At 36.8% G+C, this 18,213-nt stretch overlaps 3 protein-coding genes across 3 annotated transcripts; 1 reads left to right on the top strand and 2 right to left on the bottom strand.

Annotated features, from left to right (window-relative positions):
* The first annotated feature begins 477 nt into the window (after window positions 1–477).
* On the top strand, window positions 478–3,001 carry LOC132599962 (aluminum-activated malate transporter 10). The gene is made up of 6 exons (XM_060313106.1): window positions 478–978; window positions 1,078–1,218; window positions 1,333–1,605; window positions 1,692–1,810; window positions 1,912–2,055; window positions 2,170–3,001. Exons 1-6 carry the CDS (start codon window positions 639–641, stop codon window positions 2,656–2,658), a joined length of 1,506 nt encoding a protein of 501 aa, XP_060169089.1. The 5' UTR covers window positions 478–638; the 3' UTR covers window positions 2,659–3,001.
* A 1,246-nt stretch (window positions 3,002–4,247) lies between these two features.
* Window positions 4,248–7,692, bottom strand: LOC132645417 (protein LEAD-SENSITIVE 1). The gene is made up of 2 exons (XM_060362386.1): window positions 7,529–7,692; window positions 4,248–5,122 (listed from the first exon to the last, which is right to left on the bottom strand). The coding sequence occupies exons 1-2, from the start codon at window positions 7,620–7,622 to the stop codon at window positions 4,452–4,454; spliced, it is 765 nt and encodes a 254-aa protein (XP_060218369.1). The 5' UTR covers window positions 7,623–7,692; the 3' UTR covers window positions 4,248–4,451.
* Window positions 7,693–9,054: 1,362 nt separating this feature from the next.
* On the bottom strand, window positions 9,055–17,667 carry LOC132645416 (bifunctional fucokinase/fucose pyrophosphorylase). The gene is made up of 7 exons (XM_060362384.1): window positions 17,062–17,667; window positions 15,310–15,550; window positions 14,742–15,106; window positions 13,597–13,723; window positions 11,913–12,923; window positions 10,947–11,677; window positions 9,055–9,856 (listed from the first exon to the last, which is right to left on the bottom strand). The coding sequence occupies exons 1-7, from the start codon at window positions 17,389–17,391 to the stop codon at window positions 9,458–9,460; spliced, it is 3,204 nt and encodes a 1,067-aa protein (XP_060218367.1). The 5' UTR covers window positions 17,392–17,667; the 3' UTR covers window positions 9,055–9,457.
* Between the last annotated feature and the right edge of the window lie 546 nt (window positions 17,668–18,213).

The following is an 18,213-nucleotide window of genomic DNA, read 5'->3' as shown; positions in this document are numbered from 1 at the left end:
ATTGCACTACAACAACTTATGATAGAATTAGAAAAAACACTAAAGGGGAAAAAGGAGTCTGAATTTGATTGAATGCAAGCTGAGGGTGAACTCATTACTGCAATTTTCTTAAAATTCTGATATATGTAGAAATTTGAAGGAATAGGAGTATTTTGATTATATATGAGCGATAATAACCTAATCAAGTTATGAAGATAATCTTAGTCGATAAATAATATAAAAAAAAAACCAACTGAATGACGTTCTACATTCGGTTCCACTAAAGTTTGATATGTTAGTTTTTAGGCACACTGCAGGTGTGTTCTTATGACAAGCACTAGGAATAGATATGAATATCAAATTAATGCCCACTATTTTTTTTAAAACAAAAAATGCCTGAGCTTACCCAACTAAAATATAAAGTTTCCCGTACAATCCTACAAAACGTACAAATCAAATCTTGGAGCATGAGTATAAGTATGTGATGCGTGCATTATTAAGACATACTTGACCAGCAATTCATGATAACTTATTAAGCTCTACAAGTACTCCAGAAATCACATAGTAATTTTAAGTCTCCATCCACAGCAGTCCTTCTCAAACAACCTTAAGCAAATCAATCTGAGTCTTTAGCAGACAAAAAGAAAATTTTAGACAAAATGGTTAAGGAAAATGAAGTGCCTGCAAGCTTGGAATGGAGGGTGAACATGCCTAGTGGCTCATCGCGAATTTTAGCGCCAGAGTCCAGGCAAACATGCAGGTTTTTCAGTAGATTCCAGAACTTAGTTACGGGGATTGTTTTAAACATTAAGGACTTCTTTGAGAAGGCATGGACTTTAGCTGTAAATGAGCCAAAAAAGGTTATTCATTGTCTCAAAGTAGGACTGGCTCTTTCCATTGTGTCAGTGTTTTACTACATGAAGCCTCTGTATGATGGTGTTGGAGGGAATGCTATGTGGGCAGTTATGACAGTTGTAGTTGTTTTTGAGTACACTGTAGGTGAGTTTTCCTATGTCACACCTATAATTCTTCTCCGTTTTATCTTTTTATTAATTCATTGTGCATGAGAGTATTGATTTGGAGTCAAATGGCATGCAGGTTCCACACTTTATAAGTGTGTAAATAGAGCTATTGGAACATGTCTAGCCGGATCTCTAGGAATTGGTGTTCATTGGGTTGCTAGTCAAGCTGGGGATAAATTTGAACCTGTTATTCTCCAAGCTTCAGTTTTTCTCTTAGGTATGTAACAGTTTCTTATATATGTTTATGAAAACTTTTACTAGTTGCCGATTGCTGTTTGATAAATGCCTATGGATGGGGACCTCACATATTTTACACTTATGTTCCTTGCAGCTGCTGCAGCAACCTTTTCTCGGTTTATACCTACAATAAAAGCGCGATTTGACTATGGTGCCATGATCTTCATCCTTACATTCAGCTTAGTGTCAGTGTCAGGCTATCGCGTTGATAAGTTGGTTGAATTGGCTCATGAAAGGGTCTCCACAATTGCTATTGGGGCCTCCATCTGTATTTTAATTACCATGATTCTTTGTCCTGTATGGGCTGGTACTGAGCTGCATCATCTCATTAGCAGTAACCTGGAAAAACTTGCTGATTCCTTGGAAGGTAATATACATTAGATAACTGAATAATGATACCATCAGTTTATGCTCTCAAAGAGAGAAGAAATTAATACTCTTTTTGAACTTCAGGATATGCTGCTGAGAACTTCATATTAGATAGCAGCAATCATTCAAATGAGAAAGACTCCAGTAAGAGACTGCAAGGCTATAAATGTGTACTTAATTCTAAGGCTGGTGAAGAATCCATGGTAAGTAATCAACTTTCTCCGATAATGATTCATGTGTATCTCTCAAATCTCTCTCCTGTTTAGCTAATAAAAGATAAACTAAACCTCTTATATTACGACAGGCCAATTTTGCTAGATGGGAGCCAGCACATGGAAAATTCAATTTCCGACATCCATGGAAACAGTACCTCAAGGTTGGAGCTTCAATGAGAAGCTGTGCCTATTGCATTGAGACCCTCCATGGTGGCATCAACTCCAATACTGAGGTAAAAAGCACTCATATTCAAAAGTTCCTAGCTATCTAAACAAGTGTTGCTGGTATCTTTTCTGCTAAGATAGTATTTGAGTCTAAAATCATTCTTATTTTGCTTGTGCCACAGACTCCTGAGTTCCTTAAGAAGCCTCTCAACGATATCTGCATGAGATTAGGTACCAGCTCCTCCAAGGTGCTAAAAGAGCTGTCGAGTATGATAAAAATGATGAAAAATTCAACAAAGCTAGATATACTTGTTGATGAAATGAATTCTTCAGTAGAAGGACTTCAAAATGCCCTCAAGACCTTCCCAAGTTACCAGCATATACCAACCCCAGATCCTGCAACTGACGAGCCACCTAATGGTACAAAAGAGCCTAGCTTGAAACCTATTGCTTTATCGCTCATGGAAATTGTTCAAATGGCCACTCTAACATCACTGCTCGTAGAAATAGCATCAAGAATAGAAGGGATTGTAGAGGAGGTCAAAGAACTGGCAACTCAAGCAGAATTCAGGGATGAAAGCAGCAAGAAGTCCAAACAAACTCAGACAAAACTAAATGGAAATGATAGTAATGAACATGAAGTAACAATGACAACTGTTCAAAAAGTCTGAGTTAATTACCATTACAGGATGAACTGAACTTGGTGGGGATTTGACAGGCTCCCCGCTTTTATGAGACATCTGTCACTATAAACTGCATATTGTACAGAAAACAGATGACTGTCATTACTATAGTAGGGACATTTGAGGAAATATAGGATGAGCTTTCTTTCTCCTTCTCTTTTGCTGCATCTCTCTCTCTATCTCTTATCTCTTTCTCCATTTTTCTACTCTTGAAATAAGCGCAGAGGATAAAGAACCATGTTTTTACACTCTGAACTTTTTTGTTGACCCAAATGCATTTGCGCAAGCTTAACTAGTTAGTAGAAATACAAATGATACAATGAGAATAACTATGCTATTTGAGTTTGTTAGTCAATAAAAATCTGTCATGACATTAGTTTGAGTTATAATGTACTTCTCCTTATGAGAACATAAATAAAGGTGGCACAGGGTTCGCCCTCTTATTCTTCTTATGATTGAGCAGAATATGATCGAGAGATATGTGGATCTAAGGCAATTACGCTGCATGACAGCAGCATGCACAAACTGCCAAGTGCATTCCAAGATCACGAATCCTGAATATTACAGCAAATCTTTCTCTTGCTTTCGCAAGTGGAACTCACTCAGTGGTGGCCCAAAAGCCAATGGCCTAATTAGATGTCAGACTTCCGAAATTAAGTGCCAGAGCTACAGCAGCGGGTTATCTTTTTTAACTTGGCAGTTTATATCTAAGCTACTTTTAACCTTAGACTTTTTATTTTACGTATGCTTTATGCATCTCTGACTCGTTGCCAAAAGGCAAACTGTTAAGGAGGCACAAATACTTCCTGGTTCTACTTTTACCCTGTCAACTCTAGGTTGAAACAGATAGAAAAATGTGAACCCCTTATAGTGCAATTCAACCAAAAAACCATAGTGACCTCACTCACGTCAAAAAAATCATAAGTAGGTAATCGTGCGTAGCTAGATATGTTTATATAAGAATTCTTTGGTAAGGAAAATCTGTTTGTAAGCAGAAATGGACATTCTTGCTGATAGATCAGAGGTGAAATATTTGTTGTTTGATATCAGAAGGTTATCCTTTCTGCTACAGGAAGGACAGGGAGTCCATGGTATACTTCTCATCTCTGGGTTTCATCCCAGAAATTGCCATGAACCCGGCAGAGTTCTTGCCTATCAAATTCAAATAAGGAAATGCTTTCCCCAACCATTAGGGAAAATGGGGTCGATAAAGGAGGGAGGTGCGGCAGGGGAAAGAGAACATTATTGAGCTGATAATCTACATCAAGTCCATCTTTTCGGTGTGTTTCACAAAGTCAAGAAGGCGCTGATATTTTCTTCCAACTTTACCCTTATAAATAAATGAAGTTTTACATAACCAAGAACCATTAAAGAGCTACTTCTTTTCAAGGCATTTGATTAATGGTAAGTTAGTAAAAACACTTCTTACTTTCTAGGAGTGGAGTAGTTTTCTTAAGGGGTGTGCCCAAGCTAAAAACACCACTTATTATAAAACGAAGGGAATACCAAAATTTGGCCACATGATAAAATGACTTGTTCAGAAAATGTGAAGACATATCTTTGTACACAGGTTAACAAACTAATACCAATAACAAACTAATACCAATAACAAACTAATACCAATAACTTACATTATTAATGTACATCGGATATGGTGGCACACATGGACAGCCAAATGGCAGTTCCTGGACCAGAATGCTTATGACAAGAAGTCAACTGGACTAATTATCACAAACATCTAACATCAATAGCATTTCCTATGCAATACAGTGAGAATGATGTCACCTGTCAAGTAGGTGATTAGAACCTTCATGTTCCACAATGGCTCCTTCGTTGCTGCTTCCCCAGCCAAGGTTTACAGCCAAGTCTTCGACTGCAACTTTTATGACATCACCTCGAACACCAATGTCAGTAGCATATCTGCTCATACAGTACATTCCTGCTGTAACGGTGGCCACGCCAACGGGACTAGGAATCAGCAACTTCAGGGGGGAGGAAAGAAGCGCAGCTAAAGGAGCACCAACGACAGAAGAAGCTTGTCCACTTCGTCCAACTCCCAATCTATCAAGTGTCAGAAGACCTGTTTTGCAATACAAAGCGAAGTCCTCACAGTTGTTTTGGAACACATCATAGTTCCCAAATCCATTCTGGAGAAGATGCATTGCTCGGTGGATAACCATTTCTGGAGGGTCTGACACAGCAGTAGTGCAAGTTCCCCCTCGCACTTTGGAAAGGAAAATGGAGGAGCTTACTCCATATTCAAAGCTGTAGAGTGAACCATTGCGGAGAAAGCAATCCAGACAAGAAAGAACAACACCACTTTTAGGAAGCCTAAATCCACAATCAGGAAAGATTGGGCAGGACGAAGAAAGGCCTGATATTTCATCAGCAGCATCAGCAGAGCCCTCGACCCGTGTAAAATGAACCACTTTGCTTCCGCCAACGAAAATACCTGTCACACCAAATTGCTTAGAAGCTAAGACTTCTGAAATATGATGACTGTCTCTCTACTAGTTTTTGGGAAGAGAATTGCAACTCTACCATTTATTACTAGTCCAAACAGTATGATAAATTGGACCAATATGAAATATGAACCAGCAGATACTCAAGCGGTAACTTGTATGTCTTAGTAATCACGACTCACGGGAAAAAGATCTCTTTTTAAGAAGGGTCATTTTTGATCGACCAACATCAAAGCTTCTATGACGGAATATTTTAAATAGTTCAATGAGGGCAAAGTACTTCCATACACATGATATTACAGGTCTCTTTGTGTGTGTGTGTAGGTATAATTAGCTTTTCCAGTTATTATTGTCCTAAGGTATAGATGGCATGCAGAGTCAACTTTAAGAGTTCAATTGTGTGTCTTCTAACTCCCCTAATCACTCCGAGACAACAACGTGTGACAAGATAGTCGTGAAGAAAAAACATAAGAAAAGGAGCCTGCAGAGACCAGATTTATGCTCACATGAAAAAGAGACCAATCATCATGAATCAAGGCGCAAGAAGTCTTGAGGCATTTAAGAGTTGACCCAAGTACACATAAGACATCATGATTGTAACAAGAATTTTGGATGAATCCATATAAGTATAAATCAAATTTTAGAAAGAAAGCATCAAAGGAGACCGCAGCATGCAAAGCATATAATGAAAAACTTAAGGACATATCTTTAGGCCTGCTCTGAACCTTGCAAGCCAATCCGCAAACAAGTAATCACTTGTGCAACAAAAATTAAAAGTAGCTTCATCCTGTGGCGGAGCCACCCTCGTCCAACTGGTGTCATAGGTAAAAAAAATTATGTATATATACTATATTGTGAATCCCCTTCAATTTTTTGTGTATTTACTTCTTTATATTTTGACTTCCGTTAATGAAAATCCTTGCTCCACCACTGGCTTCATGGTCTTTAGTGTGCATTATCATTTGTCAAATGTTGCCATATTATTGTCACGCACCTCATTGAATTCCGGAAACAGCTTCCAGAGCTATCAATTCAGCACTAACAGTACTAGAACCATTATTTCCTTTGCACGTATGGATTTGTATTATAAAATAGACAAGCACATCCATCTAATAAAAGGAAACCCTGAATGCAACATCTGGTAAACCCGATTTTGATAGGATGTAATTCAGTGGTTAGAGAACTGGCTGATGGTGTAAGCGACACCTTCAATACCTATTTTAGTCTAATTTGATCAGTGCCACACCACTACGTCCGAGTGAAACAGAAAAGTTTCAAGTAGTTGAATTTATCAGATAAAACAACCTCTCAGAAGCAAATGTACATTATTGAAGCCATATAAAAACATGAACCTCCATTACAGAATAAGCTATTTATTGTCAAACACAACAAAACAAGCTGTTTTTTTTTTTTTTCTAATGCAGGAAATTTCTACACAATTTGAGGGTCAGAGAAGAGAGAACTCAAATTAACAAAGGGAAGTAAATAAAAGCTAGCACTTGATTAAATAATCTCAAAACACATTGGAGGAATTTGTCTTCAATATGAAAACACAAATCTTGTGTTCAGAACCAAATCAAAGACTTAACACAAAAAGAAATAAAGAAGAAATTAAATCAAGGATTACAATAAAAGGAAAAAATTGGAGGAGAAAACTTAAGATAAAATCAGTGGACTAAAAGACTCAAACTTTACACAGCAAGGATTTGCACAGTACAAGGAAGAAAAAAGATGAAAGCAACCAAATAGTAAATATACTCCCCCGATCAAAAAAAGAGTCCACTTAGCCATTTGCACGCCTCTTAAGAAACTACGCACTCCAAGGAAAAAAAATATAAATTGACTAAACTAGCCCTAATTAAATAGGCGTTGAGATTTGATCACATAGCACTTAATAGTGGCAGGGCAAATCTGGAAAGATAAGGTTTATTATAAGTGGACACTTTTTTTGAGCTAAGAAAAAAAAGCTAAGTGGACACTTTTTTTTTTTATACGGAGGGAGTAGTAAATTTACAACAACCCACATTTCAGCTTTCAAATATGCATCAAAGATCATCACTTTTGAACCAGAAGAGATGAAATTAAAATGGAAGATACACAAAATTTTCATAAATTTCTTCTTTATGTGTGCTAAAAAAATGAAGAAATTAAATCAAGGACCACAATAAAGAAAAAAAAAATGGAGGAGAAAACTTAGGATAAAAACAGTGGACTATAAAGACTCAAAACTTTTAAGCAGCAGCAATATGCACAATAACAAGGAAGAAAGCAACCAAATAGTAGTAAATAAATACATTTACAAGAACCCACATTTACAAAACAGATGAGATTAAAATGGAATTTTCATAAATTTCTTGTTTAAGTGTACTAAAAAAAGGAGGCATTGTGAATTTTACCATGGTGAGAGTAGGCAAAAACAGCTCTATAAGTATAGATATGGTCTCCTGCTTTGATCTCATTTCTCTCTACTCTGTTTGTCAACAACCCCATTTTTTTCTTCTCCCGAATGCAAATGTACTTGCTTGGAATAAAGATGCAATCTTTAACAATTCTAAGACAACCCCACTCAAAAAAAAAAAAAAAAAAAAAAACAATAGATTAAGTAAAGAAAGTGTACGTACTCCATAATGGAGACAAGATGACGTGGTAGAATGTGATAGGATCACCGAAGCACCTACTCGAAAAACGTTACCGATGAAAGTTAATGTAATAAATATATTGAACAAATAAATAAAATCAATAGTAACAATTATGATGTTGCATGTTTGTTTCTTAGATATTGCTTTCTCTCTACACCCCCCCACCCTCTCCTTTTTGACTGCTGGGCTCAGAGCATAACTGCCCTACCAAATTATGTCTCTTTTTCAACCTTCATCGATTTGCATATTAAAACAAAATACTATGAATTTATACATAAATCAGGTACTTTTATTTTATTTTAAAAATGGATGTTAAATCACAACCTAAAAAAAGTTCAAGTCTCTTTTGTAAAAATGTTCAATATTTGATGCTTAGAGTTAAATTAAAATTTAAACATGATGCATGCACCGTTACACAGTAAATTTTCCCTGGAACTAATCTATGATTTGCTTTTTTTCCTTTAACATTAAATATACAAGTGAACTTCCGTGTGATTGTGTAATACTTTCCTAGATCCTAATTACTCATCCAAAAAAAAAAAAACATCACTCATCTCTTCATTTAAAATAATAATGAGAGAGTCCTGATTTTTAAAAATCCATTTGATATTGAGTATTACTCCCTCTGGATAAAAAAAAAAAGGATCCACTTATCAAATCAAAAAAAAATTAATCTTGTTTTTTCAGATTTGCCCCTTATTAAGTGTTATATGATCAAATCTCAATGCCTATTTAATTAGGGTAGTTTAGTCAAATTATCTATTTTTGTTTAGGAGTTAGTATGTTCTTAAGGGGTGTGCAAATGGCTAAAGGGATTTTTTTTTTATCCGGAGGGAGTAGTATATTGTGCAATCTTCGTTGTGTACAAGGATAAACTGGGTGAATGGTCAATGTAAAGGCTACAGGGTGTTTTTACTTTTAAAAGTTTGGATAAAGGGGACCTAAAATTGTCAAAAGTCGCGGAGATCCAAGTGAAATTTTCTGTAAATGCAAAGAGGAGTATCAGATTCTTAGGGATTGATTTTTTCATGTTTGTAACCAAAGACCATAGCAAATGCAATTTTTTGTCCCTTAGACACGCCAAGAATAGTTTTAAAGATTATACTACTAGACAAATAAAACTAAATGAATACTGTCAAACTCGGAAAGGAAGGAGTGGCTCCCGTCCCCAAACTAAGCACATTTCAGCTTTTGCATTCCTTCTAAGAATTTGATTCCTTGCTCTTACATAACTATTTTGAGTTGGTTCATTAGAAGTAGAAATGCGAAACGCATATACGTCATTGAGAAAGAAATAAACTTTATAGTTCCATTACTAGCATTTCAATCAGCGCTATGACAGTACAACAATTCATAATTTAATGTTACTACAACAATTCTGTTCCAACTTCCAAGAAAGAATCCATTTCTTCTAACCAAGTCAAACCCATAATGTCTGTGCCCAGGTAAACTAGATATCTGAAAATTTGCGTTGAAAGAACGTAGACCTTCTGAAGTTCATGAAATCTAGAAATACATCAGGAACGTGGTACATTTGCATAGATACTACTTTTACCTCTCTCATATTTGCATCTCAGAGTAAAACTGTACTTGCAGACTGGTACGATGGTATGTGTATGCATCCTCAAATATACAGATCAAAGAATTGAGTTCTGTACTAGTAATTAACTGATAGAATAACTTCAGCTAGTTCTCCAAGAAGATTTTCCAACCATAGATTTTCACATCTAAGTCAGAATTAATTGTGAGTGAACGTCTCAGTTCCTCAGCTGACTCGGCACTTTTTGCCAATAACAAGGCGAAACCTCCACCGCCTGCACCTACAAGCTTGTACCCACAGCAATAGCGATCACAAAATTCGAAAAGCTTATCAACAAACTCATTGCTGCAGAAAGGATCCAGCTCCTGATGCAGTCTCCATGCCTCCAGCATTATATCCCCAAGGGCATCAATGTCGCAGCTCATTAAAGCTTCTCTAGCAATCTTTGCAAGTTCAGTGAGGCGCTTGATGCTGGAAACAAGCAGGTTATCTCGTCGAAGGTAACGAGTAACCACCTTATGCAGCACTTGGTGTGCAAGTCGGACCTGCATATACATTGTCAACAGCTGAAATTGATAAAACTCTAGAACATAAGTAGTACTCCCTCCGTCCCAATTTAAGTGTAACTTTTTTTTTTTTTGGTCTGTTCCAAAAGGAGTGTCCTTTTATATGTTTAGTAAGTTGACAAATCAACCATCCCATGTGGCAAGTTTATAGCCACAAGATTCAAAGGACATTTTAGTACATTATACACATCTTTAATTTAGGACCACAAGATTTAAAAGTCTCTCTTTATTTCTTAAACTATGTGCCTAGTCAAACTAAGACACTTAGGATGAAGAGAGTAATCGGTTTGTAATGGGTGTAAACTTGGACCAGGGCCGACTCAACTCTCAAGCAAGTGAAGCACTTGCTTTAGGCCTAGAAATTTTTCGGTCTCAAAAGTCATTATTATATACAATTTTTAATCTTCTATTTATATACTAATAGTTAATAAATTTCTTTCTTTCTCATCCATTGGTATAACCTAATTATTTTTTACCAATCTTATTTTTTTCCTCCAAAGAGCTAATCTACCACATCTACCTAATTATTTTCTCCGTTCATTTAATCAATTAAGTCTATCTAATTTATAAGTCAACCTACTCTTGTTTATAATTTTTCAATCTCATAAGCTTGAACAATGTCCTATAATTTTAAGTGTAACTATTAAGTCAATGATTTAGGATCATCCTTTATCATTTTGAACTTGAACTAATTTCCTTTTTAATTTTGGTGTATACCTCAACACATGTTTTAACAATATATATGTGATTCTAAAAGGTTTTTACTGATTAACACGGACTACACGTGTGACACACAGGATGCACGTGTCACGCACGCGATGCACGTGCCACGCACGCGATGCACGTGCCACGCACACGATGCACGTGTGACGCATGCAGATTCTAGCTTTATTGAATAAACTTGAGATCTTTTATTAAGGTTTGGCTTTAGGCTACCAATTTCGTTAAGCCGCTCCTGACTTGGACATCAATTAACCACCAGGAAAATCATGAGCACCATGATAAATGCAAACGTGAAACACAAAAAACTGACAAATCCGATTAATTTAGTTAACAGTTCACAACTTACTTGACCAGTGAAAACTACAAGAAGCCGTTGCTGCAACTCCTTTATTAACTGAGGAGAAGCCAAGAGGGGAATGACTTGAAGCTGCAGCGGTATTCCGGGAAAACTTGCAGTAAATTTAATGCCAGCATATAGACCTCCAATTTGATCTTGCCAACCACCTCCTGTCCCCATGAGCTGTTCTAGGACTAGAACAAGTCTTGTGACATTTTCGTTACTTTCGTCTCCATTAGTAATTCGTAAAAGCCCTTTAACAACAGCTGCTGCTAAGATGCTGGAAGTTCCCAAGCCACTACCCCTAGGAACATTGGCCCATGTCCTGATTCGCAACCTAACTGATTGAAGCATCTTTTCATGGATAACATTGGTAACAAGCAATGCAGATTTTACAAGACGAAATGGATCACTGATTTCAAATGGAAGGGTAATAGATGATAGATCTTCAATTGATAACTGGTTTCCACCATCATCACTAATAAATATCCCAGTCCCTTTCTCTGTCTTTATGACTGTGCCAATAGGAAGAGAATCTTCTAATGTTATTGCCATGTTTAGAACACAACCAGCACGCTCTAGACTCCAAGGAGGTGTATCACTCCAACCGCCAACAAAATCCACTCGAACTGGTAGTTCAATCTTCACCGTCTTATGGTGGAAAGATTCATCACAACAACCATTAGTATTACTGGGATTTGCTGCGATAGAAGACCAACTGGAAGACCCAGCTAAGTTTTCTGATAAAGAAATGGCATTTCATTAAGAAATTGTATTTACACCATATGAGTAAAGCATTGCAAATAAAAGAATGGTGTGTGTGTGTTTTTTTGTTGGGTGGGGGGGGGTGAAGAAAAAGAAGCGCCAGACTGTGGTCAGATAGATCAAGAAAAATTAGATAACATGTCATAAGAAACACAGTTCTTGGATTTAGTTGGTCAATCTTCGTAACAACTTTCGACAAACCATTTTTACCTTTGAACCCATATTTCACAGCAGAAGCAGTTTCATCAGCAACAGCAGCCCATACTTTTTGTTCAGCTTCAAGTGCCATCTCTTCATTGCCGCATGCTCGTAGAAGATCAGCATGAACTTGATATGCCCTGCTCTTAGGAAGGATTGCCGAATTTTGAGCTTGAAGATTTGGGCAGTGGGATAGAAATCCTTTGCAAACTTCAATTCCAGTTGATTCCTTTTGAAGAATCTCTTGGCACAACTGACTTAAGTTGCGCCCAAGTAAGCCAAAGTTAAGGCAAGCATTGACAATCCCTGAAGCTAAATCAGCCTGATGATTACTAGAACCTAAACACATGTGTGGAAAGTTGATGGATCTATGCAACTCCTCCAAACTGATCCTCTGGGAACGCTTCCACGAAGAACCCAGGGTCTCATTTCTTTGGTTGTCCAAGCCCATTAACCATGATGCCAAGGTGAGCATTTCAAAGTATGGAAGAATAGGGAATATTTTGGCATTCCACAAGCATTTTTCCTGAGTTTTCTCTGAGGTCCACAGATCAGTATCTTGAATGCCTAGATCATCTAAAACCTTCCTCCAGGGTTTCCCACAAAAGGTACCATTTGAGATTGGAATCTTTGGGTTATCATGGAGGCCACAGTACACAATAACTCTCTCAGTGCGTTCCCCTAAAGGAACCTCCCAAAAGCAGTGACGATCTGGAAGCATAAATCTAAATGAAACCTTTTCTGTCATATCACTGGCTGCTGGCACATTAACACCAACAACAACAGACTGGGAACCAATCTGTATACCGCCCGAAATGGAGGAATCATAAATGAGAGAGTCTTCTCCTATAGAGACTCCCGGCTCTATTTTACTAGAAAGGATAATAGCTGAGGCAGCAATATCAGAGACATGGGTTGCTGGAATAGAACACAGGTGCCTACGACCAACAAGTCCAGCACCAGTTTCACTCAAGTGGTCCAGAACTTCACTAGATGTTCCAAAATGTAAGAATAATAAATCACCTGCATCAAACTCAAGAAAAGAAGATTAGTTTAGTTTTAAACTCAATTTACTTGTATCACAAGCGTTATAAGTGCACAGTTAACGTTTCCATTGAGTGCAAGAATAGATATTTTATTTGAATAATACTGTCTTGATCCATAATTCTTTAACCAAGTTTAATTCAGTGAAATCCCTCTAGAATTTCAAAATCATAAAGTCCTAATATATATATATATATATATATATATATATAATATTGTAGATCCACTTAACTAGTTAAGTGACTTCTGAACCATTAATGTAAGTTATGTCAGACCATCGCTTATGCATTAATGGATTTTGGTACAGTCACTTACAAATTGAGTCTAAGATGGATAAGCAATCCCATATATTTCAGGACTTTAACACTTGGATATTCCCATTAAAACAAAGTCACTATATGACTAAGTGATTTCATCAAGACAGTCTCTTCATCAACCCATGACTTGTATTTTTGGAATATGTTTCAAAGAGTGCTATTTGTCCAAAAAATTTGGATTAAACCCTTTTTATCTAAGTAAAAGATCTACATAATAATTTTAAGTAAGAAGCCTGAATTGAAAAAGGACAAGAAAGAAGGAAGCAGACTTTGAAAATATGCAACGACTTAGGATATTACTAACATCATTACACAGTCAACAGCATTCAACCTACAAGCACAATAGCTGAACATATCTTGCTCTCCCAATCTGTTGACAAGTTCATCACCCAAAGGGCGGGATCGCAACCATTCGTGCTTTGCTGGTACCCAAGCAGCTACAAGGTCCTCATACAAACTCATCTGCCCAATTACAGAAGTCAAAAAAGCAACTCACCTACATAGATCAAGGCCCACTTGAATGTAAATAACAAAACCAAACGATGACTTCCAATAACTGGAAGAGTAACAGCTTCTTTTCAGTGCGCCAATACAAACAAAGTAGAAGTACAGTCACTATTGCATTGCAGGAAAGACAACAATTTTCTGCAACATAGGGGCTAAGGTATGTTAAACTTTTGATTAAATGAGAAACAACAAAAGCTACCCCAATAGGTTACTGAAATGGCTGTATGTCAAATAGCATCTGGATTCAAACTAAGTTTTATGACAAGCGACAAAATGGAACCGAAGAAAAAAATGAAAAACAAAGGAAAAGCTCAGCTTAGAATGATGATCACTCTTAGACTCAATATACGGGATGAAATAGCAAAAGTCGTTAGGGAGTTAAGCGTACATCAGAGATGGAGGAAACAAAAAACACGTTAAAGATGGGCAAATTTCATGCTATATTAAACCTTTGTCATCTTACAAGCTGAAATAAAAACCAAGTTAGAGGTAGGGCATATGTTCATGCTATATTAAAACATTCATTATTGCATCTTCAGAAACTAGCTACCAAGTACATCTCCACCTATATATGCAAAGAATCCTAGGACAAGATACATTTAAAAGACTCAAATGCCTCTGCACTCAGTTACTTGAAGTGCTTTTGCCAAAACTACAAAACATTTAACCTAGAGGCGAATGAAAATTTTAATAACTCACTCTTTGGCCTTAAACTCGAAAATGAAAATTTTAATAACTCACTCTTTGGCCTTAAAGTCGAAAAGATGTATGAAAAGTTAAGAAAAGCATGTCATTGTGAAAAAATACACCTCTGCACATCAAATGAAGTGTCAACTATCTAGTATGATAAACTTGTTGAGATCAGTGTAGAATACTTCTTCTTAGAGAACAGTAAACATTTCCAGGTGTTACATACTGGTACTTGAAAATCAAAAAAAGAGTTGAGTAAAGCCACTGATGAATGATCACTCACCTCTTTTTTCCTTTCCAGAAGTTCTGAAATCATTGATTGGCTCGAACAGGCAAGTTTTACTAGATTTAGCCATGCCTGACCTCTAACTGCTATTATTCCAGTATCAAGCAAAGTTCTACCATCATCCAGAATAGCTTGGTGCCTAACAAGCTCATCCAAGCAAGGTTTCTGAAGCAGATTCTCCACCAAGTTGATGGAATAAGTATCATTTGAAATCCCGGATTTTGCTGCCACTATAACGCCATGATTGGAAGCAATGTCCAGAGTAATAGGGACAGTCACAATGCAGGATGCATCCTTCGGCAGAACCATAGTTGAGGCGTCAAAACAAGGAAGAACATCTCCAGTCATTGTAAGCATCCCACCTGCAAAAACGCTTAGACTCTGCTCAAAATGGTGTTTCATAAAGAAACAGCAATAATACCCCAGTATGTTAGCGAGAAGTTGACACGTAAGAATATAGGCAATGTTTTTTAACAGAATAAGAATATAAGCAAAATAATCAATTATCTTATTGAAAATAAGTATCACTGATGATGCATGCTGATTATTTGATAGGGTTAAAAACCTTCATTTTCAAAAGCTTGTCTTGCGCAAGATGCAATAGCAAGGATGTGATCAAAGAGCAGGGGAACTGGCCCATCTTGGTCATCAGCTGCCAAATAAGGAAGTGGCAGAAACACTTTTCCCATAGGATTTGCCCATGGTACCCGTTTAGAATCACCTCCAGCATGAAGTAATAAGATGTGTTTTTTGGCAATCAAGTCAAAAAATGACGGACAAGGTTCTTTTGCCTGAGAACTTCCGCACTGCACCAAAGAGAAACAAGTAATTCACTTACAAAGTTACACCAGTTCCCTGCTGATGGAAGATAAATGATATATTGATATCCCAAAAAAAACTAGCAAGAACACTTGCATGACTGGTCTTTAACCAGTATGCAATTAGAACTTGGCTTACTGATCTATTTTAAATCAAGAATTAGCTTGGGTATTCAAACAATGACATCAAGAGCAATGTTCATCCTCTTTTCATCTAACGGAGATACCTGAGAATCCTCTCAAGGGAATATAAAATTTACCTAATTCTCAAAATGCATGTGCTTATCTTGTATAGACTCATGACTTGCTTCAAATTTATATCAAACTAAGCTTTCTAAGCTCATATTCGACAGAGATTCTGGATGGAGATTGGTGGGATAAAGTGTGCAAAAACTGGCGCAGTATGCCCAATGATAACCAAAGTATTTGGAGGTATCACAGGTAAATAACAAAATGTCGCTTTAATTCAAATGTCATTACTGAATGTTGAACTAGAGAAACAAATGGGAATTAGCGATAAACTATGGGGTTGTAATAAAGAAGCACTAGCTTCAGTTATGATCCATTTGAATAAAGGAATTTGGCCAAATGTATCTCAAATAAATAGGCTCAGTGACAATGCCTGAAAAGGGAAGGTGTTTCCCCAACACCTTCCACTAAACAATATAGCCGGATTCTGCATACAAGTAGTAAACGCACGTGTACACATCATCTCAAACTAAGACTGTCCATGTGTAAATAAGAAAATTAAAGAAAAATTTGAGGATATACTCCCTCAGTCTCAATTTGTGTGATACTTTCCGCTTTTCGAGAGTCAATTTGACTAAATTTTGAAGCTAAATTGGATTAGACTAACTCAATATTTGAAATTAAAATTTATATATTTGAAAACTACATGACAAGCACTATAAGTTCCAACTTTTCTCATATCAATTTGGTGGAAAAAAAATATTGATCAAAGTTCATGCCGTTTGAATCTCAGGAAGCGAAAAGTATCACATAAATTGGAATAAAGGGAGCATATATATACACGTGCCTTTAAACCCCGAATCTATCCATAAAATTTTATTACTCCCTCCGTCCCAATTTAAGTGTTTTAGTTTAACTGGACACAGAGTTTAAAAAATAAAGAGACTTTTGAATCTTGTGGTCCTTTAGTAAAGATGTGTGTAATGTCTTTCAATCATGTGAGTTTAAACTAAGATATTTGAATTGTTAACTCACTAAACATAGAAAGAGACTCTTTTCGGGATAGACAAAAAGGAAAGTAAGATACTCCGTCCATGCATGAAGTTTAAGAAAGACTTTTGAAATCTGTGATCCACAAGCCTTAGATAAATGTGTGACTATAAATCATGTTAAATTATTTCTAAATATAAAAGGTTAACATTCTTTTTTGGAACAGACTAAAAGTGGGAGACGGAGGGAGGTACAAGCAGCAACAACAACATATGCGGGATCTAGACAATTTGTCAAAAGCATTGCATCAAAATGAGTACCTGAGAATCGAGATCAATCTGTTGATAATGTTTAGCAAGTTCCAAAATAGCACGAAGAGTAGCAGCACCAGAACCGATTCGCTGTCCACGTGGATCAGGAACAGCAAGGGTAATTGTGGAATCAGCGATTCGACCCATACGTTTGGCTCGATTGAGTTGCCATTCATAGAGCTGAGCTTGTTCAGGACTCGCTGCCGTTAGCACGATTGCATCCCATGTCGGAACCCTGGCAGGATGTCGTACTGATAACCTTAAATGATACCATGATTTCCGTAGTATACAGGCTAAGTCTGCTTTAACACGGCTTCTATTCTTGTACTTTCTTTCCATGAAATTGTTATTGTTGTCGGTGTAACCGATACTGTATATGCATACGATTTGCTTTGCAGCTTCTTTGGATATTGTAAGGCTAAAAGTAGAATCACATATGTTTCACTTGACTCAACGGAAAACAGTTGCTTAGAAAGGATATTATTGATGATGGGGGAAAAAGAGAAATATGGAGAGGGCGTAAAAAGAAAATGGCGTCGCCCGGACCCGAACCGGAGAACTTTATGTAGTTGGTAGACTGACGTGATAACCAACTACACCACGATACCTGCTTGTGCTCCTCGTCTTATACACCAATTCGCAGAATTGCCCTTCTTTTGGCTGGTCCTTAAATTTTGCCCCTGATATTTGTGTGGTCTTTAAGTTTTGTCTTTAGCTTGAATACCTGAATTTCTAGGTTCGAACCCCCGCTCAGGTATAAAATAAAAAAATAAATTCGCAAGGCAGAACTGGAGGGAGTGTATGCCGAATCCGACATAAAGTCCTTAACAAAAAACTAAAGTTATGTCGCAAATGACATAACCTTTCCTCAAGGCATAGTTTAGTTATGCCTTATGGGGCAAAACTTTTCCTTAAGGAACTATGTCTTATGGGACAGACTTTTAATTAAGTCATAACCAAAAGTATGCCTCATAAGGCAGAATTTTTCCTTAAGGCAAACTTTTATACTAAAAGTACGCCTCATAAGGCGAAACTTTTCCTTAAGGCATAATTAAAAGTTTGCCTTGAAAAGTAAAATAAAATAATATATATATATATATATATATATATATATATATATATATATATATATGTCTCAAGGCAAAGTCTGCTCCCTCTGGC

The sequence above is a fragment of the Lycium barbarum genome, chromosome 6 (assembly GCF_019175385.1).
Source record: "Lycium barbarum isolate Lr01 chromosome 6, ASM1917538v2, whole genome shotgun sequence".
NCBI lineage: Eukaryota > Viridiplantae > Streptophyta > Magnoliopsida > Solanales > Solanaceae > Lycium > Lycium barbarum.
Note: the sequence above shows the minus strand (reverse complement) of the source record. Positions and strands in the feature narration are given on the sequence as shown.